Genomic DNA, 21,293 nt, shown 5'->3' with positions numbered 1-21,293 from the left:
CGCCTTCGTTGTTAAAATAATTATTTAAAAAAAAGCAAATTGTCAAATTGCTTGGAGCATAGGGTGGAAAACCAATCTACATAGGTCTCTAATAAAAACTGTCCACAGGACCTACTTGATCCGAATTCATTTTAGGGTTGCTCAAGTGTTCTTGACAACTGACACAATAAATGGAACGTTTATGGAATTTTATTAATTAAAATTCCTAATACGTGTCCTTGATTGTAAGAACTGTTAAAAAATATTTATGCTTTTTTCCTTTGTTTATTCACACTGTAACGTTTCCCTTTTAAAAAGTTAATAAAAGTTACACTAACAGTCGCATACACGTTTCTAGTACTTTGACACCCACAAAGTCGCTATAAAGTTAAAACTGTTATGGGTATAAAGTAATATCACATCCGCACATTTTAATTAAACTTCTCAAAGGGTTTTCTGAGCCATCATTTAAAAAATGTTCATCATACGTCATTCTTGCATGTGACATTTTTTGAAAACAATTTCCCTTTGATGTTATTCCGCTACTAGACCGAGAGTCAACATGTATATCTGTCCCTCATTGGTAACAAAGTGTTGGTCATAAATGACGAATGGATAAATAAATTACATTTTCGTCCAAAGTCTTGTCGTCCCAGACAGGTTTTCAAAATTCAAAAATTGTCTGGCAATTCAGGACTTTAAATAAAAATAATTTGTAAGTTCATTTCGTCATTTGGGATCAATACCTTCATTTTGCCATCAAGTTACTTATAATTTTTCGTGTACAATGCAAAGACTACGTTGCATTTTTACCACCTTAATGAATGTAGTTAGGTTGTTAGAGAGGATATTGTGTGAACATTTGGCATTGGTTTCAAATCGCAGCCTTATGAAGGACTGATATGCATGTGGGTTCTCAGTCTATAAATGAATGTATGACAACAGTGACGACATTCACGATTATTGAAACTTATTCATTATACTTAGATGCGAATATGCAGTCAGTGAATTCACAGAATTTTATGCGACACACATTACACTCGTAGATGCTTAGTTCTTTTATGAAAATTTAAATTCTGTTCTCATTTTCAATCATCGTTAGAAGAATCATTTTCTTCCCAAAATAACGCTCGACCGATTTTCACAGTCTCAATACCAAATCATGAACAATAAACATGAACTTGGTTCATATAAAAAAAATAATTATTATTATGTTAAGGAGAAGGTAGTTGCACTTGAGAGTCTTATACATGATATTATTCAATAAAAACCTGTATGATTATTTACGATCAGTTTATAGATTCGAATTAATTGAGAAAATTTTCAAGCAGCACCAAAAGTCATCTAGTTTTAAAGTAAGAATTTCGTAAAGGTTCAATTCTTGATACGTAACTGGTCAACGTATGTTGAAGCGTTGAAGTAATCAAGGTTTTGTAATTTTTTTATTAAACCATGATTCGTCTTGAATCATGGTTAAGAGACTATAAGACTGTTGATATATCAAGCTTGTTTCAGACTTGATAATTTCCACTAGGTATTCGACGTTGATAAAAACCTACCATACATCGTGATTCAATATTCAAAAGTCGATAACTCATTGCCGAAGGTCCGTTGATTTATTCATTTTGTGTTATTTCAAGACATACTGCTTTTGTCAAACATTTCATTCCCCTATTTTGTTGCCTCGTTTTCTGAATGAAAGAACTGATCATCAGCATCCAGATATTTTTGATGTGAATGCTGGAAGCAGTGCTCTGGCCCTACGCATATCTATTCATGAAAAGTCCAGTTGAGCTCTCAGCATAAAATTTATCTTTAAAATCTTTACAAATTAATTTCCGTGACTTAAAAAGTAAAATCTAATGGAATAAAAATGATAAAATTTTCCTTGTTTCAGAATGCGAATTTTCCTAAAACTATTGGCATGCTTACAAACATGTCTAGCAGCTGATATTCTGATGATGACAATGGGCGGAACAAAGTCACACAAAATACCCTTTTTGGAATTAGCACGAGGTCTCATACCAAGGTAAATAAAAAAAATTATTTAAAAATATCAATTTCTTCAAAACCTAACCTCGTAAGTTTTTCAAATTTTCTTCGTCACTTTATTAGGCGTCTTAGATTCCTATTATTAGATGCAACCTCAGAAGCAACACTATTTTAGATTGATACTAACTAATTATTTGAAACACCTTTATAACACCCTTTAAAAAGAGTCTGTACTTAAGGCTAGGCTAGGGTGATACAGGACAAGTTTGATTACAATAATGTTGACCTGATCTGAATTGACCTGATATCTGCAAGAAATTCTGTAATCAGGTTAATATGAAAATATCCGATTAGAGTGCAAGTTCTGAAGTGTACTCTGATAGTGGAATCATAATTTGGCGCATAGGTGGGTCCTGAGCTTACAATATTCACCTCTTCGGGGCAGTTCTCTAACCAATTTTTATCGGTTCAAAAAAAAATGTTTAAGCTCTGACAACCTACGCAAAACGTCCAAAAAAGTCGCACAATCTTAATTCGGTTTAGTGTCGACACTTTGAACATTTTTATTGGCAACAATGAGTCACTTCCACGAAACCTTATCATGTTAGCCGATAAGAGATTTCAATCCGAGAAGCTACTTATTGACCCCATATAAAATATAAAATGTTCGAAGTGTAGCTGATGAGTGAAGATTGTTCCTGAGATTGTATGACTTTCGGACGCGCGACATTAGAAACAAAAATCTTTTTGCCACTTAGCTAAATAAACTGAAACAATTAAATCTAGCTCGCGTGGTAATATAGCATTCACGCCCGCAGGCAGAGTCCGTCACCTAAAATGATATCGGATGATTGAGAAGTATGCACAGGGACTTGCGTCACATTTAACTTTTGAAGGCTTCTTGTACAATGTGCATCTTCGCAATTAGTCACTTGAACAATTCTTTCAATTCAAGGACATACTTTTCCTAATGTCAGATTGTTTTTTTGTAATATACAGACATCCGTTGACGGTTGCATCACCGTATTATCGGAAAGAATCGAGAAAATAGCAAGATATTTGTGCAAAATGTTTATTTACATCTACAATGCAAATATTAAACGATAATTTTATTGTTTTTCTTTAATACAAATATTAATTTTATGGATATCATATATGACTGAATGTTACCGTAACGTCTGTTTCTCCATCAATAAATCACAACAAATCTAATTGTTAGAATAAATAACTAATAGAATGTCCGACTTGTACGTATTGTATGACGAAGTCTACCTTTTCAGTCAATTCACATTTAAATTGAAGTAAATATTTATGAATGACGCTGTCTATATGATTAAGAATAATGAGGCGTGCACTGTTTTTAGTAGACGACGACAATGCGATCCACCGGATCCGCACGTCTTTAAGTACTTTTCGTTAAAGAGAATTCAAAAAAAGAAAATAATATTTTCTTTAGGTACTGTGTTTCCTAAGGTTTTGAACTGGTCAACTTGAATTTTACCTGAACCATGATTTGACCATCAGCCAACTATTAACAAGACTATCAGCTATAATAATATCGCATCTATTACTTCGTTGAACTAAGTTTTTTTTAAAGATTAATTTCAAATATTTTGCTTTATTTCTTTACACATACATTTTGCTATATAAGGACGAACTACATGAAATCGTTATCGATATCATATGATAACCGATCGTAACAGTTGAATTTAAAAAAGTTCATCAAGAAATAAAACAGAAACTACTGGTGACCAGTGGTCGTGATCGACTGCTAAATTTCGTCCAATTTTGTAATAGTAAATTATCAAAACGGAATTTGGGAAGCCCACTCTACCAACATTTATGAAGACAGTACATAATGAATTACTAAAATACAAATTTCTGTTCAGATAATTGCGGTTAAATGTGACGTCTATTTTAGGTACGCTTCCTCAAACGAAAAATCTCTGCTCGGCGAAATTTTCTATCTCTAAAAATGAAAACTAATTATATTTGAAACTAGAAGAAGCGACGTTACTACAGTTATCATTAATAAAAATCATCACATCCTTTCTCCCGAATATATATGTCTACGTCAGGCCCGTAGCTATGGGGGGGCTATTGGGGGCTCAGCCCCCTCCCACATTTCGTGAGCCCCCTCCCAGCTTTTCATTAAATAAAAAAATACAGGGAGATAGTATAATCGACAAAGACACGTTACAAGAACAGAATATCAAAATATTACTTCTGCTGAAGCTATTGACATAACATTAGTACACCTTTTAAATAATTTAGCAACCAAATTTAGCGACCTTATTATTGCTGATCGGATTGGTCCTCAAACGAATAATGCACGGAATCAATCGACATATCAAAATTTGACTGAAAATTCACGGCGTAAATGGAAAAATGTTTCGATGAAAACTCTGATATTTTTATGGCAATAATCTTATCTCGTCAGAGAAATTGCAAATTGCAACAATTAAAGAGACCTGCTTGGTCAAACTTAACCTTTAGAATTGAACTTCAACAAAGTTTGAACCTGAAAAAAAATTGAATATCAAAAAATAGATTGATGATCTTATCGTAAATTTGATAATCAAAATGATTTCCATTCATCAATCAATCAAATTTTTATTGTCAATTTTTCAAAGATTTCATTTGTGGACTCTTAGACGAAACAGAGATAGACTAGGCTGACAATAATCGTAAAACTGCAACTAAAGTAAACCAATTTTGCGTATGCTTAGCACACACAAAATAACATAGAGTTACACTCGAGATGGCACTTTTCTATGAAATACTTCATTCAAAAAAGAACCTTGGATGGGGAAAAATGAGCCCAGCAATTTCGATACAGTGATCAATTACATTAAAACGTCTTTCCCACTATACATTATTGATGTCCACGTTTTTGGTTTGATCCGAAAATTTTAAACTTCCGGGTTTGATCATCAAGTAGTAAAATTGTGAACTTCAAATCTTCTGGTATCAAAATTTGATCTTCAATTTGTAATTTGAGCATTATGTACCAAAATTGATTATAACATTTGATTTGAAGATCATGTTCGGAAACATGAATTAAAACTTTAATTTGATTTTGATTTTTGATACTCTACTGGGGGAGCGGTGGACACACATTTTTCACTATTTTTTGCTGAAGAACCCTGTTTTTCAGTCAAGGTATTCAGTGAAACTGAAAATCCTAAGTGCTACGCTGATTGGTACTGTTTTACTTAAAAGCGGCGCAGAGCAGCCATCAGATTTTCTCTAATAACCAATTTCATCAGCCGAACAACAGATTATAACAAAAATTTCACTCGCTGCGCTCGCGTATTTTGTAACATTTACACAGATTCACAAAAAAGTCTGTAGGTAGAGTGTACCCATCACCGAAACTAGAACTCGTAGTAGACGTGGATGTACTGCTCATTGTAAAATAAAAAACTAAACGATTTTTTCGCAGACCATATGTTTGGGGCTCGCGCCCCCTCCCATTTGGAGGTCTGGCTACGGCCCTGGTCTACGTCCACATTTATGGAGTTGTGGAATTTTAAGAACCGCAACACTACCACTTCAATAATCCTGAAAGACTGTTTGTTCACAAATGATTTATCAATGATGAATGTTGTTGCCACGGAAACGTTACAACAAACCCAACAATTTTAATCATACTCTGGAAAGTACGAAAACAAATTATTGGATTCGTTTTTTAATTTGGCAACTCAAACAGAACTAAAACTTTTTATATTTCTTTGTATGGAAGTTATATTAACTAAAAGTCAGCTATATTCAGTAGAGGACGTTTTTTCGTCCTTTTTATTGCATCCATTATTCTATACCCTCACCCCAGTAGAAGTCAGAAGAACAACCTTTTTTTATTAATGTTTTATACCACAAAAGAAAATCTAGGGAAATTTGTATTTCAAATGGATATTCACATCCACCCACGTTCATGTGTCTATTTGGTACCGAAGCTCAGCTTGGTTACGGAGTATTGGGTTTTCGATATTCAGCACATTCCATTTATGATATTGATGTTGTACGTATCTTTATGATCGTTGCTTTGCCGTGGGTAGTCACTACTAAAATTCATTCGAAAATTGTGATCAGTGCCTTTACATGCGAAAGTTAAAGTCTGAATTAACATCCTAGTTCTAGTCGCATATGTCGGTTTTGAATGTCCCAGTATTGTTTAATATGAACCAATTATACGAATTCCTATACTTTTAAAGAAAAGAGACGTTTTATGGGTTTCCCAGCGGTATATCGTTCTATTTCTAGTTTAATGAAACCTTCCGGAAATTGGAAAGTTATTTTAAAGTTCTATGAAAGTTTTGATATTTTTACTTTTTTTTCTGTGCAATATCATCTTTTTATTGGTAAAATTTACAATTTTTGTTTAGAAAGGAGGTAAGAAACCTCATCCAGGGCGTGTGTTGATGGCAATGTTCCAATAACTGATGCTGCATTGCCCCGTTGTATGTCTATTCTTATTCTTTGTTTTAAGTACCTATAGAGTAGATCTTTTTTCGTTCGTGGCGCTCGTAATTTTTTTTACCCAAAACGTTAACAAATTGCTTAGCATGTTCACCCCAAGGTCCTAGAGTCTCGAAACCAAGCGGAACGAAGAAATGTTGTGGTACCAGTGGTCCATACAACGATATCTTCTTTTCTTCCCAGTCCACATTTCTTGAAGTGTGACTCAGGTATGATTTAGCAACTGTGTCGCGAATTGTTGCATCCCGCAACAGACATTTACCGACGGACCATGGAATCAGAGTAAGTCCATCGGGATGTTTTCCATCTTCCCGAACAACTCCTGGTGGTTCTAGCATAGCGGGAACTCTAGCGGAAACTAAACCTCTTCGAATTGTTTCGTTTACAGTATGATGCCGTGGAAGACGTCCAGCACATTTTTTACAGCTTAACCCATGATAGCCGAATTCGTTTACGTTTTGTTTCACTACCTAATGAAAAATAGATTTATGCAAATACATCACGGTGGGGCTGAACAAGTCTTTTTTCGACATGTCGATGGAACATCGGATAAATTAAACTATTAAAAATGTAAAAAGAGTTTTGTAATTGAAGAAGAGAGACGTATCTCCACAGAAAACTCGTTTGATCCGTAAATGAGAATTGTTTTTAGAACTTTTCGATATACATGGAATAAATAATTTCGGTGTGCCGATCTGGGAACAGCTGGCTTTGTATCAGCAGGTGAACATTGTAGCGATTGTTTACTTTGTTTTTATCTTGCTGTTCTCGTTATATGCGTGTGTGGGTGACGGGTAACAAACGATAAATGCAGATCGTACTAACAATTAAGAAGACACCAGCTGATACATAACCAGCTGATGCTAGATCGGCACACCGAAATTATTTATTCACTGTAATAGTAAATTTCGTCACTTGTTTGGAGATTTTTATTTTTCCGAGATGGAGGTTTGTAGCCAAGGCCGAAGGTGAGGGCTGCACCCCCTCGTGGCAAAATAACAATCTCCCAACAATTACGTAAGATATTTTACTTGCGAAGCCCTGAGAAAATGAAAATTATCGCAAGTTAATTATTTTACGAATTTTTGTTTCGGAAAATTATTTCTTTCGCTGTTTTAAATTCCAAATCTCATATGGTCCATGTTTTACAAAATAAAGGCTATAAATTAGGGAAGGTCACGGTCACACGAGTCACAATTCAATTAAGTGCTTGGGAACTCACTGTATGCTGTATTTAAATCGTCGGAATTGACCACTAATTTCTTTTTTGTTTCCATTACTTAATGTGGTTCATTTTAATTGTTGCAATCTATTCCACTCGATCAACGAAAAGTAATTAAACATTATCTAACTTTACGATCGTGAAAAGAAGCTAACAAAGCATAGAAACTAAAGATTTTTATTATTACATTTTTTTGCGGTAGAAATGGTTCATTTCAGCAAACATATATGGACATGTTATACATGTGCATCGTTTGTGGTGGAGCATCTGACTATTGTTGTAAATATCGTTTTTCACTTGAGACTAACAGCGAAAAGCCGCAACTCTGCTAAATATTTATTGTGTATGCGTCACATTGAGGCTTGAGACGTCAATATTACTTAAGCAAGATCTTAAGCAACTCACTACAATTCTCAAATTTCCATTGTATCTGATAAAGATCATTGAATCATTCCTACACAAGCGGTCGTTTTACGTATCAATCAATGATCATAAATCCAATGTTTTCCTAATTCTTGCTGGAGTTCCCCAAGGTAGCGTTCTCAGCCCCACTCTTTACAATATCTTTACTTCGGACCTGAAAATCACCAAAAGCGAAAAAGCATTCTTTGCAGACGACACTGCCCTATACAAGTCCGCGAAATCTCCAGCAAAAATCGTTAAAAGCCTGAACACGGCCAGTAAACAACTCACCGAATTCACCACCAAGTGGAAAATTAAACTGAATGACTCCAAAACAAATGCCATCTTCTTCACTAGAAGAAGAGCTCAAAAGTGGCTCCCTTCCACTGGTATTACGGTCCGGAATACTGAGATTGCATGGAAAAACTCTCTCAAGTATCTGGGAGTCACCCTGGACAAAACACTCACGTTCAGGTCACACATTGACAATGTACAGGTCAAATCGTTGAAACTTCTCGGGGCATTGTACCCCATTTTGAACAAAAGATCCAAATTAAATACGACCAACAAAATTCGTGTCTTTAGAGCAATCATACAAAGTTGCGCCATAAGCCATATTCAAAAACTTCAAACTATACAAAACAAATGCCTAAAGATAATTCTGAATCTACCACATCATCATGAAACTACAGACTTGCATAGACTCGCCTCTATCCCAACCATTACCGAACAAATTGCGAAAATTTACCAAAAATTTCTAAACAAACTAATCTTCTCTGAAAATCCAATTATCAGAAATCTCACTGAACAACTGAATCCTGTGTAAATAGCCATGTAAATATGAATAGAAGTAATAACACGAAAAATTAGGAAATAATAAATACAAAATTCATTGGAAGTTTTTTGAAAATTTTCTTCTGCCCAAATTAAATCAAATAATTTCGCCAATAGTAATTCAAAACCAATTGAAACATCATCAGTATGAAAAGCTTAAACCACAAACTAGCTGAGCACTATCCATTGAATCTAAACATTGTAAAACCAAATGTAACAATTGCATAAATAAATAAATAAATAAAACTCACTACAATGTGATAACATTGCTTTTATTATTTAACTGGCACAGAACGTGACATCATATTACTAAATAGGACGGATAATAATAGACCAGTCCCAAATAACGAATATCATTTAAAAAGTAAATTTTATTTCAAAGGCTTCTTCGAGAATGCCCAGAATCTGGGCCAGATATACTCAGGGCATTCTCTCGTCGTTGGGGCCAATTGCTTGTTTGTTTGCTATAGAGGGTATTGTTGGGGCACATCTAAGGCTCAAAAATGAAAAGCCTTAGAACAAATGTATTATTGGTCTGAAATAATAATATGATTGGAGGTTGTAAGGGTTGGACCTATTGAACCGTATACTATTCTCGCTAGTTATGTAACATTATTTTACATGAATAGTTAAATGCAAAAAGGGGAAATGTCACATTAGCGAACGTTAAGAAAAATGAAGATTATAGCTATTTTGCCAACAAATGGGGATTTTACGAACACTATGGGTTACCGAACTCGCTTCGCTCGTATCGGCAATCTCCCATCTAGTGCTCAAAACAACCCCATTTATTAAAGAGTTAGCAACAAGATCTTATCTACTGTAATGTCAAAATCACGCTCTGGCCACAAGTCACCGAGAAAATGAAATTTACTAGTTTTTTCCCCAGATCAACACAACGTTTTTCACAACAAAGGCTCCTGAAGTTTCAGTTGAGCTGAGAAAATGACTACGCTTGTGTTGGTAAAAGTATTTCGTTTGTTTGCCAAAATCCACACACATGTCAACATGTCAAGCTAAAACTGCTTGTGCTACTTTGTAATAAACCGCCCGCCTCACATTCTTATCCGAAAATACTACGAAAATATTAATGAAATTTGGTTATCATTTTAGGGGTCACAATATTACATTCTTGAGTGGTTTTATTGCCGATGTAAATGAAATTGGATTGCATGAAGTAACACCAACCGGATTAGTTAATTACATTCAGAATTTCACGAATTGGGATTTAGTTGGTGCCCGGATGAGAGGCGATTTGCCGGTTTCCGTCTGGGATGTGATGAGATATCCGATTGAGGTATGATATTCATTTTATGTAAAAAAAAATAGAATTAAAATTTGAAGAAAAATATAATTTTACAACAGTTTGCAATATGCGAATTCAATTATTAGAAAACGTATAAACATATTACGGAATCAGAAATAGTGAAAGCGATGCATTATACTCGCTCGAATAAAATCGTCTTATATTTACTTGCGGTAATAATTATAAGGTCAAAAAGAAAAACAATTATGACCTTCTAAGAAGTGCAATTTGCTTTTCTTTTATTTATGTAATTGCGATATTATTTTATGAACGGCCATGGCAACTCTAGTAGAAAATATTGGAGAAGAATTGTGTTGGTTTTTACCAGCATGCTGTCTGGCTTCTAATATGTTAGCATATTAGTGATGACATCATTTGAAAATCCTATATTCAATCCACTAATCATTCGCTAAATGTATACATGCGAAAAGGTGTGACAACCTTTCAAAGTTCGTCGGTGCTTTGGATTCTTCCGGTCTGACGATGTGTGTGTTATGGCATTTTTTAAGAAACTTTTCAAAGGCATTACGACAAATACAACAAAATGTATGCTCAAACGAATGAAGTAAAAGATTTCTTACCAAAAAAAATGCTAAAATAAAAAGTCGTAAAAAATTTGATAATTATATTTGTGTTCTGGTTCCAGCCCGTGGAGCTTAATTTGATTGTAATCACCCCAAAAAGCTCAAAACTGCGGCACCAATTATCCGGGTCGGAACTCTGTTGTTTAATTATTCAATTATGTGCTTGTATACAATCGACATTGGGTGGCTATATACTCTGTACTCATTCTGCATACGCTCTAAACATTCTATCGAAACGATATTTTTAAAGTTGTCAGATAACAAAAAGCCGATTTTAATGATGAATGAACATAGGTAGCGATTATTGTGTTATTACCAAAATGTTAGAAACAAATTTCAAAAGCATTTCGATTTTTAATTCGTTAATAATGTTGTGTGGTTAATGGCAAATGGATAGCCTATGAATCTATTAAAGTCAAAAATCATTTTTGTGTGTTATTGTTTGGCGGTTTGCAAAATTTTACATCATCACTAATCACTGATTACGTAATTTTCTGATGGACTTTTGGGTACTTATAATTTATCAATTAGCGGCTTCCGCAAAATGTAAACTGACTTGTAAATGTAATGGCTCTGTATGTAACTATATTTGAAAAAAAACGCACGATATATATCAACGTATGGACTACGGTTTAATCTATCCTGAATCAGTCCAATGTTCTGATCATTTTGATTTTTCAACTATTTTTCATGCTTCGGGACCGAATGAGAAAGATTTAAAAATTTATTTATTTAAGCAAGCGAAAAAAAAGACTGCTCACAAAGGCGCAGTCAGTAAAAAAACGATCTTTTCATCAACAAATAAATATTACAATAAATAAAAATCATCTACTCTACTTCTCCCTAATGTTCCTAGAATGCATGCCGCATTTCCTCTTTGAATAGCGATTGAAATTTTCTGTAATAAGTAATCGGTGGAGCGCGGTTCTCCTGAAGCTGCTTTCATTAATGACCCCAATTTGTAGACAAATTTTTTCGTTTCTGGGCCCATGCAATCTAGCGATTCGAAAGCAATAGGAGTGAATAAATAATTTTCTTTTAGATCTATATAATGGTTATGCTTCAATCTGCCTTTTCTGCGATTGACCCTGATTTCTTAGAAGATTCATTTATGTATGAAGGAGCCAACGTATCACGTATTGTCACATCCCATAAAAGAGACTTTCCATGACTCCACGGAATTATGGTCATACCGTCAACTCTTTTACCGTCACTTCTAGAAATACCTGGTGGTTGCAATATAGTTGGTACTCCTGCAGAAGAAAATGCATGAGAAAATATTCCATTAACATAGTCATGTCTAGGTGTTATTGCTCCAGTCATATTACAAGACAAACCGTGCAAACCGTCCTTTTTTACCATTTTACCACAGATACATTTATACTCTTCGCATAATTGGGAACCTATACGAAGACCAACAGCAATTCTCGCGGCGTTGTTATCTAATAGCAAACCTAATTTACTCGATGGGACCACCTGCAGCCACTTCGAAGATTCTTTAGTAGATGACGCAAGTAATCTGGCACGTGTAATAGGTTCACTAGATTCAAACATCTCGCAAAACTTACTCCTAATCATCGGGGTATCCCAATTTTTTTGCACCTTTTTATTTTCATCATTCTCTGGAATAAAATCTCTAGGAACCTGTTATCGTTAATTATATGAATATTAAAATTCTTTAAAAGTTCATTTGACAAATCAGATGAAGAATACACAGATGACAAATAGGCTGGTACTGCTAGATCTTCAACTTTCCGAATACCTAACCCGCCGAAAACTAAAGGAAGAGAAGCCTGATCCCAAGAAAAATCCGATATCCTAACATTCGCGATAGCTTCGAGTGTTGAACGAAAAATCTCATCAACAGTCCTCAAATGATCACGCAACATAAATGCCCTAGACGTACGCAACAAATAATTAAACCTGCAGCTACCTAAAGACTTTCTGAAAATACACAAGGCCGGATGAACATCCATCAACTTTAAACGATCACACATTAACTTAATCATTTCAACTTTTGATGCAAACATCCTCTCTAAACCTGATTCAAAAATTGGCGACCCTAAAATCTCAAGTGAAGACTCATCAACTTGCCTAATTCCCGGTAGTAATGCCGATATTTCAGCAAACATTTTAGCTTCCTCTTCTTCAGAAGCATTAATAAAATATACCTCGCACTTATTCGTGTTCAATGGTAAACCTGACAACTCACAGAAAACTAAAACTTTCCTAATATCATCTAAAATTACTGATAGCTTATCAGCAATTGTACCATCGTCTAAATACCAACCATTCAACCTAGACGAAAGAGAATGCGTCATCCTCATAATACCAATACAAAAACCCGGGGGACCTAGAGGATCACCTTGTTGGAATCCTCTCTTAGAAAGCAAAGGCTCATCGAGATAATACAGATTCGTAAAAAGTCTTTAATTTTCTCCATGACTTTGTTTGTTTGAAAATCCATAGAACCGTTTAGAAGTAATAAAAAATAGTCCATTACAATAGCAACTAAAGTAAGTCACTAACATGAAAATTTCAGTTAATTACGAAAACTGTGTTTCTCCGGCACAAAATTTGAATTCTGTAAGAAATTACTTTTGTTAGTACTCAAATACATTTAGTTTACAAGTAGAATATTTCACTTAAGTTTTGTGTCGGAGTCGGAGATACCATTCCCATGATAGATGCAGCATTACCCTTTTAGATAGCTACACTTATGCGCTGTATCAGATATACCGTTGAACGTTTTTCGGTTGTTGCCTCCGCGATTTCACTTTCGACTTTTTTAATGAAATTCGCTTAGGGATTTTGCAAATTTTGCGCCAAAATATCATAACCTGGAACCACTTATTTGACTGGGACCATCGACGACTTCTAAAACTCTAAAAAATCTCAAATATCTTCCGAACTTAAAAAGATCAACTGAATGATGAGCTCACTTTACAACGTTTTTCTCATAAATTCAACAAAAGTTTTGATTTTGTCACTGAGTTGAGAAAACAATTTTCAACATTTTGCATTGTAATGTATTGTAATGAGACTTGAAAGCTTTTGGAAGACTATGTGGAACTACGACAAAAAACAGGACAAAAATTTTCTCATTTTTCATTATTTTTTGTGTGTCAACGATAAGAACTAGCTCCAATACAACAGGGGTGTAACTTAGAACAATTTTTATTGTCGCTGCTTAGTACATTTTTGATTTTTGTACCAGCCCTGTTGAATGTCGTTCAAAAACATCGACTCGTTTTTTAATTTTCTGAATGTTATAGTTTTCGGCAACAACGATTTTCTGTTATAGTAACTTTTAATTGTCTTCGGCAATTGCCTAACATCGATGGTATTTTACGACAATTTTTATGGTAAAGTGGTACTCCAATACATCAAAAGCTCGTCCGAGAAATGAATAAACGATTAAGATCCAACTTGATTGTCGTATTCGTACGAAAGCTTTGTATGCTTTTGTCGGTGTGAACTGTAGCTTGCAAATTATAGATCACGTAGGGCATGCACCCAAAGTGTATTCAATCGATTTTCTGATAAAACCGAAATGAATAATAATACTTATTTACTCACATCGCATTCGCATAATCGAATGTGAAATGCTAATTGACTTAATTATAATCATTGTGAGCAGAAAATAAAGCTGACATTAAAATAAACAAAACAGTTTCGTATATCACAGAAATACCGGTTCAGTGAGTGAATATCATAATACGTGAGTGAAATACATATTCATTAAAGCAGTTCGTTATGTGGATTCATAATTTTCGTGATGTTTGAAAGTGAAATTGATATTTGAATATTTCGTTTATTGAAATAGTAAACATGTTATCGTTAAAATGATATACTCAGTGTGTGCACTTTGTGGTGATTTAAACTTATATGCTTTGCTTATAATAAGCTTTAATTGTTTGATCGTATACGTGCCAGGAGTTTGTTTGATATAGAATTTGCTTTTTTCCTTCCCCTTAGTAAAATAACTTACGGCCTTGTTTGGAACTTCGTATTTTGCCTTGTGTGGTTGCAAACGCCACAAAATGGCAAAAAAAAAGTTCCAAACAGATACGTCATCATCATTCTTTGTTGATGCTGTATCGGAATACAACAGGTTACCAAATGTCGTTAAACAAACAGGATCCCTACCATCTTTCAAAAGGCGTTGTCTGGAACATTTCATCAATCGACAACGGATTATTTGAGTAATTGGAACAAATATTTCACACCGTCCACTGGTACCATACCATACCATACCATACCATACCTTACGACCTTTACCGTTTCAGTAATAGCACACAGGCATTGTTGGTATATCTTTATCGTTATGAACTTATATGTTGTCATTGGTTTTTGATTATGTTGTTGATGCGTACAGTCCGCTATGACTCTTCTTTATTGTCTTTTATTTTTATTTTTATTTTTTGTTATCTTCAGTTTTTTTTCTTTTTTGATTGAGGCTCAAGTTAAATTGTACTACTTTCACTCATTTCTTTCTTGTTTTTGTTTATTTTTAAAAAAACGTATACCTTGTTAACGTCAGAACATTTGTATAAGGAGTGATCCTTTTTGTTCTTTGATTACAAATAAATTGAAATTGAATTGAAATTGAAATTGAGATACGTAATATACAATTTTCTTCCCTCTTGTTTGACAATGGAGATAATAGAAATTTTCTCCCCCGAACTGTCATCTCTATTTTAGTTTTAAAAAATTGTGTAACACATGTGAAAAACGTTGTGAAAACATGTCAGCAGTTTTACAGTCGGATCTATTACTTCATTTACTCTCAATACTTTCGAGATATTAACTTCCAATTTTTTACTTAATTTAAAGAGACACTAATAGATGGTAGGAGTCCGTAACAGGTTGATATAAAATTAGAACTACTACTCACATATACATGCGGTGATCCTTTATTTACAGAGAATAATCCACCTTGACATCTTTGCTCATATTTAATTGTGAGATTATTTAGATATTACGTTGTAACGATATTACACTTAACTAGTGAGAAAGAATTTATTAGCACGTCACTTTTTTACCATTTAAACAAACACTAAGTATATTGAATTAGCAAAAATTCTTCCAAGTAAAATAATTCATAATCGACGTTGATAATTAATTAATGCGAAAAAATACATTTACATTCCATTCAAATCAACAACATAATTGATGACGCTTCTCACGGCTAGTATCTACAGTGAATCCAAAGTTACCATAATTTTCGTCGAAAATATTTTATGTCAAGAATATGGAAAATTTGAAGTATTTAATAGTATTTTACATGACTAGGGATAGAAAGATGAAAAGTAGAGTTTTCGTGTGAATTTTGTTGAACCGAGGCGAAGCCGAGGTCAATAAACACACGAAAACAAGACTTTTCATTTTTATCGCGAGTTATGTAAGTATGCCATACCGTTACACCACCGCACCGAGGGCGAAAATTGTGTGCCTTTGCCATATAGTTTCTCAGTTAAATTGTCAAATGTAAAATGAATGTCGTGCCTGACAAGTTAAATTTACTTTTTGATCGTATCGGGACAAATGTCTCCTGCTCGGTAATGTTTACCATGGACTATCAATTATCGCTCTACATTACGAGTATTCCCAACCCGAGTCTAACATTTTATACTTTAGTAAAAAACAAAAATAGTTATCTGTTTACCTGAGAGAAGAAACTCCAACAAAAGCAAAGTTTTGTGACCACACCGAAGCGAGGTGTGTTCAACGTTTTTCATATGATGAGGTGTGATCACTGATGGTTCTTCTTCACGAGAGAAAAACATTAATGTCTTACACAATTTTTCAAAACAAAAAATAAAAGTGACAGTTCGGGAGATAAAATGTCTATTTTCTCACCGGTCAAACAAGAAGTGAGAAAATAGACATTTTCTATTCTGAACTGTATTCAGATCAAGAGTAAACAAGATATCATTTTCTCATGGCTTTTTAAACTCGGGTCGGGAATAACCTTATTAATTCGTTTTGTGATGAAATGACTTCATTTCAGATGAGTGTAAATTCGGTTTTCTGAATGTGCTAGTGACTGCAAGTCAATTTTACATTGTTAATTTTAATTGTTTCATCTTTTTCTTGATTGGCTTTTTACAAAGACGATTGTGCAAATACCAAAAGGCACGACAATAAGTTGACTTATTGAGGAAGAAAAACGCAAACTCAGACACAAATTCGGTTGACATTGACTGTATTTGATTAAAGCTAATCAATTTTTCTGACCTTTCTTCAGTTCATCTTTGTTAATCGTCAATGGCCTCGTCTTAAGTTCAGTAAATCGTATTTTAAAAACATGAAAAACATTTCAGAGATTAATTTTCCCTTCAGACTATTTTACCTCTTTTAACCTTGCATTACTTACGTTCATATACTCTTTACGAATCTTTTTGCAAACAAGAAACACTGTTGTCAAGAACATAATTTTTGTTTGGTCTACTACACTACTACATTCCGACATAAACAAACTTATTTTTCTAAATCACTGTTGAGAACCAGTTTTCCAACATCGAGAGTCTGAATCTGTGTCAATCAAATTCTCTTATAAAATTATCAAAGGTTTCCAGCTAATTTAGATGCAAGTAGCGAGTTACAGCTCTATTACAGGCTAATTAAACTCGAACTATTCTATCGTGGCATAAACATCGAAATTAAAAATTTATATGTTGCAGGCATGTGATGCAATGTTCGAGGATGGTGAAACAAAAGAGCTGCTCAATCAAAGATTTGATTTGCTGATTTTGGACGGCGCATTTCCCGAATGTTCAATGGGCATGGTGCACAAATATCAGGTTCCATTCATGTACATCAATACGGTCGCATTTTACACAACGAGCTTATCGTTGGCTGGAAATCCGGCACCATATTCAGTGACTCCGGTATTTTACAGTTCATTTACCGACAATATGACGATGATGCAAAGAGCAGCGAATACAGTCATGTATGGATTTATGAATATTTGTCATGCGGTAAGCATTTTGAAAATGAAAATTTATTCGGTGAACAGAACATTTACAATTTAGGAATTGAATTGAGGTTGGGAGGCGCTTGATTTTAGAGAAAATTTGTTCAAAGGCAAAATGAAAATCCTGATCCACTTTTAGAACAAAAAGATTTTTTTTTTATAAATGTGTTATGTTGTCAAGGTCTCACTGTAATTTTACGTGGATGAAAAAAAAAACTGAAATATTGTACGTTATTGCTCCTACTAATTATTAATCAGTTGGAAAATTTGCTATCGGTCGGAAAAGCTTAAAATATTTCAAGCAATGTTTTAGGTTCTCTGAATGGTCAGGGTATGACAACTCTGAGTCATTGGTTATATTCATGAAAATGTTCGCAAATTTCCTCAATTTTCTCAATGTGACTCGCACAAAAAAAAACGTTGAAATCGCGAAAACATCTAGGCTCTGCAGAATTGACAGCATTCGTAGCTTCAACGATAACATTTTGTACCGAATATATATTCCGAGCAGTTGATTATGGCCCTCTTCCTCTTATACGGTGTTTAAGTAGATCGAGATGGAAAATCAACTCGGGGTCTGCTGTCATCGATAATACAAAAGAATCTGACAGCAGACCCCGAGATGGAACAATAGATTGTCGTTTCGCCATCTATCTCACTGAAACACTCTATAGAATGATTAAAAAGCGAGACATTGTCCTTCGTTTTGCTACAAGAAGACATTCACAAATTTTGCACGATTTAAATGTTTTAAGGGCGACGTCAAGTCATATGGGGGAAAGCGGAAAGGGCGTTGTATAGGAAAACGTGACGTTTCTAAGAAATTTGGTTCAATTTTGACACATGGGAATATAAAACAAGATAATAACGTGACGTCATTTGTGTACGGCCCCTTACGAAAGGGTACGCTTCATACATTTTCGAAAATTTTTCCATTCATTTTTTCGTACGCGGGGTCGAGGGGATCTGAAATTTAAAACTTTTCGTTTGTCTAATTTGTGAATAACCCATAACTTCCACAACACAGGAAGCAGGATAAAAAATACGAGAAATCCACTCAAAGCTCTCAAGGATGCAAAAATTTCACTTTCACTATATCCATTACTTCAAGGATTCTTATGCATTTTCAGATCAGTATATCTCTACTGCAACAAGTCCTGAAAAAACATGTTGGTGAACTTCCACCGGTCTACGAAATGTCGAAGAATGTTAGCTTTATACTACAGAATGGAAACGCGGTACTAACACATTCACGACCGTTCTTACCGAATGTGGCAGAAATTGCGTGCATTCACTGCAAACCAGCATCACCATTACCAAAAGTATTACAGTAATTATTAATTCAACAGCCGTTTATGATCTTGTAACCGTTCAAGTTTTTTGCTTGAAAAACTTTTTTTTTCTATTGGTGGCAGGGATTGTTTTTGTGAAAACATTATTTTCCAAATTTTCCCCCATTTTCCCAGAAAATTTGGCAAAATATGTGAAAACATTCTCCCGAAAATAGTCCCTGATTGGCGGTCGTGTCAGTCAAATCATAATCTTTTACATCCGTAGGATTTAGAAGACTTTATATCTGCTGCTGGAGATGCGGGCTTCATATACGTATCAATGGGAAGCAGTGTGAAAGCAATCAATATGCCAGAGCATTTACGACAGTTGTTCATAGAAACGTTTGCACAGCTACCCTATCAAGTGTTGTGGAAATGGGAGGGTGATACGGTCGGCATGGCATCGGATATACCGTCGAATGTAAAACTAAGTAGATGGTTGCCACAGCAGGATATATTAGGTTTGTGCTATTTTGATTACCACTTTGCAACAGGGGGATTATTTTGAGAAAAAAGCCTACCGAAATGTAACCCAGTGAAATCATTTTTAAGCGGTGAGAATGACATTAAATCGTAGAATCCAAGACTCCAACACAACTCTTTAAAACAATCGGACTAGTGTAGCCACTTGAAGGTGATGGAAAGCCAAAAAAAGGGTTATTTTTCCATAGCATGGTACGACTGAATAGCTAAGGTCATGTAATTACGGTGCAATTAGGCTCTTGTTGGGTTTGTTATTCATCTACACTAAATTATGAGTAGTTGAAAAATGGGGCTACCTACATGACTTCACCTATTCACCACACCATTGACATGCCCAACGTTGGCTGTGAAAAAGAAGTGTACAAGAGAAAGGCACTTTTTCGCCTTCGCAAGACTTCCGGCACCCGAGGCTATTTGTTTTTGAAAGTGGCTTTTGATTGTACGATTCAATACCTTTCTCGGAATATCAAAATGTCGATTTCGATAGGCTGTTTTTCATAGAAATCCCTCACTGCACAACCCAAATTCATTAACTTTATTGTATATAGGCCACCGCAAGTTAAGAGCATTTGTTACACATGGAGGTTTGTTAAGCTTGTTTGAGAGTGTTTACCATGGAATACCAGGTATGTTTAATAGTTAACACAGTAGAAGGTTTTTCAATTATTTTAATATGATCAGCGGTTCATTAGCAAAATGGATTGGCTAATTATATTAGTATCGAATGCTCCAACTGTTCTATATTGTTCTATATTGCATGTGATTCGTAGCAATTTCCAATCAAGTGCAAAAATTTTCCTTAATTAACTGGAATTGTAACGTATTTGAAGCGCTTCAATGAATACATTTACCTTATGGTTCATGAATTTGTCTAGCAAAATTTAACGCTACATTCGAATTGTACGAAGGAAATGCATATCTAATTGGATGAATAGGTATCTTCTTGCATCATATTCAAACGGCGAATAAATAGTTGATTAAACGCTTTGTTGCTGGCTTACTTATAATCAACACAGTCACTATACCATATCGTGAATTTGAATCGGAAAATATTTAAGCCGACCACAATCTCCTTAACATTTAATCTAAATTTGCAATTTGCAATGGGTTGTGAGTGGTATCGCACAAACTGGAACCAATTCGTGAACAATGGTTCTTCAACTCGGTCCAAGCTATGAGAAAACATACATTACTTTCATTCTCTATTCCCGAAGGCTAGTGGTGGGCATTCGGACAACATTTTAATTAATAATCTTAGTAAGAAAGTCTTTTTATGACCCTCTGACATGCCATCACTTTTTACGCGTTTACACGAAATTAGGCAAGAGAAAAGTTCGACTAGCACATCTCTACAAAATAGGTTTTGGAATTGAAACAATACCTGGTTGGATAACTGTAATGTGTTTGAGTGAGCTTACATCAATGATGCCAGCCAGGTTCGTTTCAAATTACTAGTTTTACTAAATATGATTAAAACAGCAGTTCATTTAAATCCGAAAGCGAATTGTGAGGCAGTGTTGAGGGCCCCATTCTCATATAAGGAAGCGTTGAAATTTATTTTATGTACAGTGGTGCGATCAAAATAGTGCGTAAATGGATTTGCATGTATACTTGACGTTCTGAAAAATGAAGATCCCACTCCTGTACATAAAATCTTGTTGCTAACTTGTGCCTAAACTGGAATTTTGTGCATACGAGTATT

General features: G+C 34.6%; 1 protein-coding gene across 1 annotated transcript in view; it reads left to right on the top strand.

The window, feature by feature from the left end:
* Nucleotides 1–21,293, top strand: part of LOC119074741 (UDP-glucosyltransferase 2) — a 29,385-nt gene that overhangs the window by 6,492 nt on the left and 1,600 nt on the right. The window contains exons 2-7 of the mRNA XM_037181003.1: nucleotides 1,877–2,008; nucleotides 10,022–10,205; nucleotides 17,485–17,781; nucleotides 18,908–19,099; nucleotides 19,335–19,569; nucleotides 20,140–20,217. Coding sequence (XP_037036898.1) covers nucleotides 1,878–2,008; nucleotides 10,022–10,205; nucleotides 17,485–17,781; nucleotides 18,908–19,099; nucleotides 19,335–19,569; nucleotides 20,140–20,217 — 1,117 coding nt within the window. The 5' untranslated portion in view covers nucleotide 1,877. The remainder of the gene's footprint in view (nucleotides 1–1,876; nucleotides 2,009–10,021; nucleotides 10,206–17,484; nucleotides 17,782–18,907; nucleotides 19,100–19,334; nucleotides 19,570–20,139; nucleotides 20,218–21,293) is intronic.

This window comes from Bradysia coprophila, unplaced genomic scaffold (genome assembly GCF_014529535.1).
Source record: "Bradysia coprophila strain Holo2 unplaced genomic scaffold, BU_Bcop_v1 contig_151, whole genome shotgun sequence".
Lineage (NCBI taxonomy): Eukaryota > Metazoa > Arthropoda > Insecta > Diptera > Sciaridae > Bradysia > Bradysia coprophila.
The sequence above is the reverse complement of the archived record's forward strand: the minus strand, read 5'-3'. Positions and strand labels throughout refer to the sequence as shown.